This window comes from Thalassophryne amazonica, chromosome 12 (assembly GCF_902500255.1).
Source record: "Thalassophryne amazonica chromosome 12, fThaAma1.1, whole genome shotgun sequence".
Taxonomy (NCBI): domain Eukaryota; kingdom Metazoa; phylum Chordata; class Actinopteri; order Batrachoidiformes; family Batrachoididae; genus Thalassophryne; species Thalassophryne amazonica.
Window position 1 is genome coordinate 31980234 of NC_047114.1, and position 11159 is coordinate 31991392.

General features: G+C 42.0%; 1 protein-coding gene across 1 annotated transcript in view; it reads left to right on the forward strand.

Annotated features, from left to right (window-relative positions):
• Positions 1 to 8308, forward strand: part of grk7a (G protein-coupled receptor kinase 7a) — a 31593-nt gene extending 23285 nt beyond the window's left edge. The window contains exon 4 of the mRNA XM_034183942.1: positions 7542 to 8308. Within this exon, the coding sequence (XP_034039833.1) occupies positions 7542 to 7881 (340 nt within the window). The 3' untranslated portion in view covers positions 7882 to 8308. The remainder of the gene's footprint in view (positions 1 to 7541) is intronic.
• The last annotated feature ends 2851 nt before the right edge of the window (positions 8309 to 11159 follow it).

The window sequence follows — 11159 nt, forward strand, 5'->3', positions numbered from 1 at the left end:
CGTTTCGCTGAGCGCAGATATTCTAGATTCTTATGATCGGTCCACACCAAAAACGGTACTTGTGCCCCTTCCAACCAGTGGCGCCACTCCTCCAAGGCCACTTTAACCGCCAACAGTTCGCGGTCGCCAATGTGATAATTATGCTCCGCTGGAGTCAGTTTACGAGATAAAAACGCACAGGGATGTAATTTCTTATCAGTGGGATGGATCTGAGACAAGATAGCTCCGATCCCCACATCGGAAGCGTCCACTTCGACCACAAACTGTTGGGCGGGGTCAGGGAGGAGCAACACAGGGGCCGTTGTAAAGCGTTTCTTTAGGACCTGAAATGCTTCCTCACACTCTGGTGTCCAGCAAAAGGGCCGGAGCGATGAGGTAACATTATGCAGAGGAGCAGCTACCGAACTGAAATTTTGTATGAACTTCCGATAAAAGTTTGCAAATCCTAGAAACCTTTGGACCTCCTTGCGATCCTTTGGGGTTGTCCACTCACGCACTGCGGCTACCTTAGCTGGGTCCATCCGGATTGACCCTGGTGCAATAATGAATCCTAGAAATGATACGGTGGACTTGTGAAATTCGCATTTTTCTGCTTTTACGAATAACTGATTGCATAACAGGGTCTCAAGCACTGTACGCACATGTCGAGAGTGTGTTTCTGCATCCGGGGAAAAAATCAGAATATCATCAAGATACACAAACACAAACTTATTTAGAAAATCTTGTAACACGTCATTGATCAGGTTCTGAAATACTGCAGGTGCATTGGTTAAGCCAAAGGGCATGACTAAATATTCATAATGACCAGTGGGAGTATTGAAAGCGGTCTTCCATTCATCTCCCTGACTGATCCTCACTAAATGATAGGCATTGCGGAGATCGAGCTTGGTGAAGATTGTGGCGCCCTCTAGTAGTTCAAACACAGAAGCTATTAGTGGCAGGGGATAACGGTTTTTAACAGTGACGTTGTTTAGCCCGCGATAGTCAATACAGGGACGGAGTGACTTATCTTTCTTTTCTACAAAGAAAAACCCCGCCCCTGCGGGAGATGATGATGGGCGAATCAAACCGGCCTCTAAGGATTCCTGGATGTATTCGTTCATGGCGATGCATTCAGGGCCGGTCAGAGAAAAAAGTTTTCCCCGTGGGGGACTCGTGCCTGGAAGTAGCTCAATGGCACAGTCATAAGCACGATGTGGTGGCAGCGACTTTGCCTTGACTTTGCTAAATACTTCTGTAAGATCGTGGTACTCAGTAGGTACTCTTGCCAAATCAGGATTAAGAGGATTAGCGATCCTCACGGACGTTGCGAAACAGCGCCCCGCACAGGCAGAGCCCCAGGAAGTGATTTGTCTGTCGGACCAGTTTACTTGTGGACAATGTATTTTTAACCAGGGATGCCCCAAAATGGTGGAGTGAGTCATTTTATCAAATACATGAAAGCTTATCGTTTCTGAATGGGTACCGGCTATGATCAACTGAACAGACTGAGTGCGGTGGGTGATGTGACCCAGCACATGACCATCCACGGCATGCATTACCAGCGGCCGTGAGAGACGGTACAGCTTAAGGTGTAAAGACCTGGTGAGAGAAGATTGCACTAAATTTGCATCAGAACCTGAATCAATAAATATCGGAACAGAGCATGATGAATGATCGGAAATTAAACTGGCCGTGATCACGTTTTGAGGAGTAACAGAAGTAATAGAATTTTGACTCACCTGGCGTACCTGTTGTGACCGCACGGGGGCACCCCTGGCTTGGCACTCAGTGACCACATGACCCGCCTGACCACAATAGAAACACAATCCCTGGTCTCTCCGGCGCTGCCGCTCTTCGGTGGTCAGCCGGGTACGTCCCAGCTGCATCGGCTCTTCTGAAGCTGCATGAGACGAGCTGGAGCTGGAAGCAGAGGACCCGGCGTGATGAGCGGACGAAGATTCCGAGTGCTGGGGCGAGGCGCGCACGTCTTGTCGGGGCCGGTCCGCCAGCCAGCGATCAGTGCGGATGGCTAGTGCGATAAGCTCGTCCAGTTGTTCCAGGAGATCAACAGCTATCAGCTGATCCTGGATCTGCGTCGATAGGCCTTGGAAGAACACGTCATGGAGTGCGGGCGGGTTCCACTTGTTCTTCGCCGCGAGAATGCGGAAATCAATGGCGTAGTCGGCGACACGTCTGTTTCCCTGCCGACGACGCATCAGGGAACGGGCTGCCTCACGGCCCAGTGACGTATGCTGGAAGACCTGGAGGAGTGCGGTCTTGAACGCCTGGAGCGATCCACACACTGGAGACTGCCTGCTCCACTCTGCTGAGGCCCACGCCGCTGCCCGGCCGGTGAGGTGAGTTATGATGAATGCTATCTTTGACCTGTCGGACGGAAACATTGCTGACATTAACTCGAAGTGCAGGTCGCATTGTGTAAGGAAGGGCTTGACGTCTCCGGATTCTCCGGAGAAATGCTCAGGTCGAGACAGCTGGTTGCAGACAACAGGGGCAGCTGTAGGTACTGGCGAGGCAGCACTTGGTCCTGTCGGCGGCTGGTTGGTAGAGGCCGAGGCGGATGGAGCCTGAGGTGTCAGGGAGGTTATAAGCTGGTTGATCTGTGTGCTCACTGAGGACATGAAGGCGTCCTGTCTCTTGGCCAGGTCAGAGATTCCAGTGCTTAAGGCGGTGATGCGGTCCTCTTGTTCTGCCAGCTGGCGGCTATGGTGACGAACAGCTGTCTGGAACAGGTTCGAGACCGCTGTCTCCATTGTTGGCCTGATCGTTCTATCAGGGTTGTCAGAAAAAGAAGGCTGGAGACAAATGCAGGACTCGACTACGTAGCTCTGGTTCAAGGAGGCGTTTACTGAAAGGCTTAGCTGGGTTTGGTACACAGAGAGGCAGTCCAAGAGAAGCAAACAGATCCAAAACATCAGGCAATGGCGTGGTCAAAAAATACAGGCAGGTGGTCAAAACACAAGGTGGAAGCAGGACTTAGAAAGAGCAAGGTACAGAGCTAGAAGCGATGGCAGAGGGCACAATGATCAGGCAAAAAAAAAAAAAACGGTGCAACCAGTGGTGTTTAAATACTCTCAGTGATAAGTGCAGAAAGACCCAGAACAAGGCGTGACCCAACCAAAGTGAACCGCCCCCCACCAAGCTCAAAGAAGGCAGCCAAGAGAAATACGGACCAGAAAACCCAAGCAAAGCACACCCAGCCAGAAAAGCAACATAATCCAAAACCAAAACCCAACCACACAATAGAGGATAAACACAATACATGACATTTAGCTGTTGAAAATCTGCAGCGCCTGCCTTGAGAGTTTTAACATTGTATTTAAAAGCATAAATGTTTTGGGCAACAGGCAGCACATTGGCTTTTTGGTTACCACTAGTGCCTCACAGAGAGAAGGTCCTGGGTTCACTTCCCACCTGGCCTTTTCTGTGTGGAGTTTGCATGTTCTCCATGTGTTTGCTCAGGGTCCCATCCAGGTGCACCAGCTTCCTCCCACTTCCAAAGACATGCAGGTTAGGTGAACTGGTGACTGAATTTTTGACTTGGCTGTAGGTGTGAATGTGTTTGTCTATCTGTGCTCTGTGATAGACTGGTGGCGTGCCCAGGGTGTACCCTGCCTCTCGCCCCATGATCACTGGAATTGGCTCCAGCCCCCATGACTCTTAATTGGAATAAGAGGGATCAATAAATGAATGTTTTGGGCAATGTTTATAGGATTACCACAGACAAAGACGACATGCAGCATTTGAACTCACAACCATCCATTTGTAATAGGACAGCACTGTCTAAACACCCTCACTGAAAACACATAACCCGTTAGAAGAATACCTTTTTCTAATTTCTCATTCAACCTATGTTAAAATTACATCTGCTGAGAGTTAAATTACACTTGAAAAAAAACCTGAATTAGCACTAACGTGATCAGCGCTGGAAAATACGTAGATGCAATTCTGTGTTGTTTAATACAGTCTATTAAATAACACAGGACCATTTAAATTAATTTAAATAAAATTTTTTACTCTGAGATTTTAACACTTCCTTTTTTATCATGTGTAAAACAAAGCTCTACAGCCTGCTGACTTCTTTTTCACCTTAGAGTAAGCATACAACATGGAAGATAAAACCATGCATAAGTCTTAAATTCTATGAGATGAGATGGCCCACTACTGTTTCATATTTGATATGATAATTACAGACCCTTCTATTGTGCTATCATACTGGTGTCTGAAGCAGTGCTAATAATGCAGTAACATGGCCATGCACTGGCACAGTGGTTATTATTTTAGCCGCACATCAAGGTAGTCCAGGATTTATTCCACCAAGGACAGGTTCCCGTTAATTTTTGGCTTTCCTATTTCTGTGTGGGTTTCCTCCCACCATCAAAACATGCACATTAAAGAAATCATTGCTCTTAACAAAGATGGTGTCTGCAAAGTTGGCCAGACTGTGGCTGCACACTGCTCCTAATAATAATAATTTAACAATAAAAATAATTTAATAATAATAAAAACAAATTTTAGTTCCATATAGCCCCAATGCAGGTTACTTTGCCCAGCCAAGACTTGGAAATATGAAACTATAAATAGGATGGATTAAAATTCAGTGGACCACTTTCATTCTTTGTAGAGTAACAAATAAATGCTCTTCTTCTTTTATACTCATATGAACAGGTATGTAAAGTTATGTGTCATCAGCATAACAGGAAACACTAATCCTATAACTATGTCTAATTCAAACAAAGAGGTACAACATAAATGGAAAAGAGCAGTGGGCTTTGAATAGAACCCTGGTGTGTGTGCCACACTTGAATTGCAGAAAGGGAAATACAGATACAATGTGATCAACCTGGCAAAAAAAAAAAAAAAAATTCAGCCATTACACCATTTGCCACAAATTGCTAAAGTTTCTTCAGCAAAATACAGTTAGTAATAGTGTTACATGCTGCATTAAGATGTAATAACAGCAACAGTGTTGTTTCTTAACAATTTGAAAATGCATTCTAATCCTGTATCATTTCAGTGTTTATGGGGTATTTTTTGGCAACAAAATTTAATATCTCTTTAAAAACAACTAGTGGCCCACAGTCATGTATATGATTAGTTTGACAGTGACATAGTTTTTGTAATTCCTACATCAGTGGTGGTTTGAGAAAATGAATGAATTTAGTAATTAGAACCATTTTTATACACAGTGTCTCCACTTTCAGCAAGTGCAGCTCAAATCACAAAAAGTTGTCAGGCATTGACATTAAGCTTTTTAGTGTACTTGTCCATAGGACAAGTAACCATGGCAGTTTACTTGTCCTGTAGGAAAAGCTGGTTGTCCGGACAAGCGAGCGCTGCAGGCATGAGTTGCGTGAAGCATGCTGAAGGCACGCGATACACGCGCCAATGGCGCGTGTCACCTAGGGGTGTCTGGGGGCATGCTACTGTGGAAGTACTGAAATTACACATTTCATAAATTGCTTCTCTCCTGTGTGGGTGGTAAAATTCAATTTCCAAAAAATAAAATGTATTACATATTGCATGCATAGCCTCTAGCCTTTTAATCCGTTAACCAACACAGCTCATAATGTTTCTCTCCTGCGATTGTTCATAATTGGGGAAAAAATTTAAATAATTGGTAAATGACAATATGCATCTGCTTCTCTCCTGTGTGTTTTCTGAATTCATCACTGTTCAATGCATGATCATTTGCCAGTATGTATTTTATAAAGGAAATCAAATTATTTTATTTCAACATTTAAAAATGACTTACTGGTCTGCAATTGAAGGAAAATCCCGACAGACATGGCAGTATATTGTATTGTCCTCTTCCTTGTGCCCCAGCCATGGATAATCCTGTGTCCAGCTACTCACAAACTTCCTCTCTCTTCATACTTCTTCTTTGAAGCTTCTACACTTGCAGGGATTGATGCTTTGCATTTGACTGGTGTTTTCTCTGGTATCTGGCCCGGTTTCAGAGGTTTTAAAAAAGACACTGTTCAATATATTCTTCAAAAGGCATGTTAATCGATGCAATGTTCGTTATCTAATGTTTCCCGCCACAGCATCTCGCAAGAAGATGCTACGAACGCACACTCCATACAGTGGTCTCATGCACACATGATACAGGGTTCTCTCCAGAAATTTTTAGTACAGCAGTGCTGTTGGCAGTTATCACCCGAGGCACTGAAAGCAAGAATAATAGACAAAAAAATTACACTTATGTTGTAACATCAAAGTTCTTTTTTGTATTTTTCTGTCTATCTTAAGAAAATAACAGTGAAAAGTTTAAAAACACATTATTATTTGATGGACATAACATTTGCTGTCTTCTTTAAAAATGACGCACTGTACCTTTAATCCATTAAGCGTCTAGGCAGAATTTTTCTGTCATGTTGACAGTTTAGCTTTTTTTTTTTCAACATTTTTGAGTGGAATTGCATACTTTTTTTTTTTTAAACAATATAACTCCTAATTGTCTTGTTTGAACAAGAGCTAAATCTGGACTGATTTGATTGTCAAATCAGAATCAAATTTATTGCCAAGTAAGTTCTCACATACAAGTAATTTGATCAGGTGTCATTGATGCATAAACAACAATAATAAAAAGAAAATGAAAAAAATAATTCTGGAAGAAGTAAAGGAGTAAATTTGCTCTTTTAATGATGAAATCATGGATGAAAAACTTTCTGACTCAGTTTTTCACACTTTGCTGTTTCACTGAGGCTGTGTCGTGAAGATGATCATTGATTAAAATGATTTTGCTGCTTTTTTACAGTGTGTAGTGTCTGCTGTTCACACTTTTTCCTCCTCTCTCTCTTTCTCTCTCTCTCTGTGAGGGAACGAGAGTCTCTTCACTCTCACACCGTATTTGAGCAAACTTTGGAAACATGAAGGCTTTCATCTGTAAATTTAAAGCCTAGAAATTAATTTCTGGAGCTATGCAAAGCAGAAAGAGCTTATCTGAAGACTTTGAGTTTTATTTCCACTGTGCTCTCTGAGCTGCAGCCTGCCGGTGGGGGAGGGACGAGCGGACAGTTCAGCACAAACAACCTGGCTGGATTTTAGAAAACTACCTGAGAGCAGAGCAGAGTGTGACAGCGCTGAAAGAACACTGATGGCACGGCGCGAGGTGCAAGACAAGACGTGATGTAAATAAGAAAACAAAAAGGCGGGTATTTTGGTTCTGAGCGATGAAAATAAAGAATTTGAACGTTTTAAACCAAAAAAATGCCACTTGTCCAGTTGGATAACAATTTAGAGCATATTGCTTGTCTGATCACATTTTACACTTGTCCCGGACAATCGGACAAGCGTTAATGTCGATGGTAGGTTGGGACAGTATGGAAAATGCCAATTTAAAAACAAACAAATCATAACAATTTTTGACTATATAAACTTAAAAAATTAAGGTAATCAGTTGCTTCAGGTTTTTTTTTATTTTTTTATTTTAAGATCTACCAACTTATTCAGGTTGACAGGGGTCTGAATTACTATGTGTTGGCAAATCTGACATTCTACTTATGAAACATAAACAACAGGATTGTTTTCCTCTTCAGGAACAACAAGGAGGATCCCAGGAAGCATCCATGGTTCAAGTCCATCAACTTCCCACGGCTGGAGGCTGGGTTGATCGATCCTCCGTGGGTGCCTAAGCCCAACGTTGTCTACGCTAAGGACACCGATGACATTGCAGAGTTCTCTGAGATTAAAGGCATTGAATTTGACAGCAAAGATGAGAAATTCTTCAAAGAGTTCAGCACAGGAGCTGTGGCCATTCAGTGGCAGCAAGAGATGATTGACACTGGGCTGTTTGATGAGCTCAATGATCCCAACAGGAAGGAGAGTATAGCAGGTGGTGATAACGATAACAAATCTGGTACGTGTACAATGATGTGAGAAGCCAAACGTGAGTGTGATGATCTTTGCTGGTGACAGGAAACATGTTGGTGTTTTAGTTGTGCTGCACAGTGGCAAACCAAAATATTAAGAATGTCATGATGTTTTATTGATAATCATGTTTCGGGTCCACATCTTCTGCAGCAGGTTTCTATACTTTTGAAATGATGATGAGAATGACTGCGAGGAATAACTGTCAGTGCTGTCTTCACACAGGAATACTGTCAGGATATAAAGAAACCATGTAATGTGCAACACTTACTGTAAAGTCAACTCTGTCCCTGTTATTTTATTGACTTGTCAGAGAGATATTGAGAGAATAACACACATCTGAACATATAACAACTGTTTTTAGCACTTTAAAATTTAGGGACAGCACATAAAGTGCAACTCTTTCCACCATTCACCTTTTATTTTGATGTATTCCACCAAGGACCAGTTCCCTTTTATGCATGGCTTCCCCATTTGTAAAAATTTCAAACTTTTTTCATGTAGTCATTATGGGATGTTGTGAGTAGAATTGTGAGGGAAAAAATGAATTTACTCCATTTTGGAATAAGGCTGCAACATAACAAAATATGGAACACGTGAAGTGCTATGAATACTTTCCAGATGCACCGTACAAGCACTGAATGGAGTAGGAGCCAGAATGTATCCCGGACAAATGCTGGAATTCACTGGACTGAAATGAGAGACAATCTGCTCCTGAGCCACACAGCACTCGCAGTACTTAAGACATCACCAGTCAAATGAATCAAATGTAAAAATCAACATCTGGTGTAAAGATAGATTATCAATATTCTTGCTTGCATTCACTTGCATTGACTACTCATAGAGCTTGTATAAAGTTGACTTCTTGGGCATAAAATCAGACTGCTTTGGTCACTGAGCAGCAAGTAGCAGGAACTGAATCCCATTAAGACCGACTGAATCAAGTACATTGCCTGGCACAGAGAACCGTGTAATACCCCTGTCGTTGGTCTAGGCGATTTTTCCTTTCCAGAGAGTGACAAGAAGTCTTTACTTCCACTGTGTTGAGTTGATCCATGTCTCCCAGGTGAAAGCAAAGTTTAGTTGTAAATGCCAGGAGATACCAGGAGAACAGTATCTCCATCTGACTGAAGATATTCAACCCAGTTTCACAGGTCCTTACAGCTTTATCCGCCTTCACTGTTTTACCACCTTTGCAATCTTTCTGTGATCCAATGAGCTTGACACCTAAAATATCCATATTTTAAAGATGTATATGGACCTGTCTGTGTTTTTCAGAGTTTATGTCAAGATGACTGCATTTCATTCTTTAATGTCACCATAATGTCACAATGTTTTTGTTTTCATAATAGCCAAGTGGCCTCTGTGTGGGTGCGTGTATATGGCTTTGATCATGGCGAAACCAGGGAGAGCTGACATTTGCAGTTTGGTATGCTTATGTATTTTGGTTCAAAGATGAATGCTGTGAAAACAGAAAGTTGATAGGACAAATATTTTTGGAGAAATTACTGATTTTATTTAACCAGTAAACAATGGACATTGTGCTGCAATGCACCATGGGAGTTTGGGGTTATGGTGGTTCATGTTAGTTTAACAGTGTTGTTAGTGTTATTGATTTATTGTGTTTTTGTAGTTCAATTGGTTTAATCAGTTTAGTTAAGTGTTATGTTGCTATTACCAAGAGTGACTTAAAGTAGACCTGCATTGAAATAAATGCAGTCAGATCTTTGGACCAAAAAATGACTTATATTTACACATAAGATCCTTCTGAATGTAGTAAAGTAAATCTGCAAGCCCAGATCTGTCATTCAACGGAGAAATCTTCATTTGAAAATGACAAGCAAATAATAAACAATAAAGCAAAACAAAATATGTGGCAAAGAAAAGATACACAGAGAATAAATGAAACAAAAGCAAACATAACATGAACATGACAATGATAATAAGACATGGCATAGAGGCTCAGAACATGGAAAAAAGGTCCAAAATCATAACAGCTGGCCCCAAAAGGGCCAGACCATGACATTTGTACTATGTGTGAAGGGGCCCTCATAAACACTACCGAATGGATCCCCACGGGCAACACTCTAGTTTGTTTGTAAAAGCCCTTTTTAGCCAGTTGTGGCAGAGATCAATTTTAACCATTGACTTTACATTGACTTTACATATTACTGGACAAACCCTTCATGACGACACCCATTGGTTTTCTGAAGAGCTGGTTTGAATGATGCTCTAGATGTCGCCATCTTGGCAGTGGCTGACTCTGCCTAACTCCCAATCAACCCATAAATGGGTAAAGGGGTGAAGTGTAGGCAAGACTGATGTGACCTGGGCAGCAAGAATGTAGCCTATGCACACCCACCTCTCTCGAAACCAAGCTAGCTAATGGTAACAGGTTAGGTAACGTTCAGTTTGGGTGTATGGTAATTCTTAAAATGGCTAGCTTTGATGCATTGATGCCCCATTAAATGCAGCAAAATTGGTATGGCGTATGGCTAGCATCACCAAGCTATTGATATCCACTAATTAGTGTTAACGTGCTAGGATACCAATTCAATGATACTAAAATTTTACTCTCAGTAAATACTGGACTGTTTAGATAGTCTGTTACTGAAATTAATTAATTGAAACATGAACACTTAGCAGTTCTGAGAGACACGAGTGCCACGATGGCCAGTAAATACTATAAACAAAGGATGAAAATTTAATTTAACCAGGTTCGTCCCATTGAGATCTGTTCTACTAGGGAGACCTGGACAACTACAAAGTTCACCTAACCTGCTTGTCTTTAGATGTGGGAGGAAACCGGACACTTGGAGGGAACCCACACAAACATGGAGAGAACATGCAAACTCCACACAGAAAGACCAAAGGTGGAAATTGATCCCATGGCCTTGGTGCTGTGAGGCAACATTGCTAACCACTAAGCCACCGTGCTGCCCCAGAAAAGTTAAAAGAACTCCCCACAAATTTGTGTACCAGTCAATTTTTTATCAGTCCTGCTGTGCAAATCAGTCTCAGCAGATCTTGAGGAAGGTTCTCCTGCCATTTTGTCTGAGCTGAGTAGAAACCTGGGTTAGTCCAAAAAAAAATTTGTGTTATTCTTACTTTCTTGTGTAGTAATTTTTATTTGCAATTCATTGTTGGAGATCTTGAGCAGAGGTCAATTTTTAGTGTTATTTAAGCAACATGAGTTAACTGCTACCGTAGAAATGTCAGATGTGAAACAGATTTCTTTGAATCTGGAAACGTGGGATGAAATAAAAATATGTATTTTTAAAGACTTT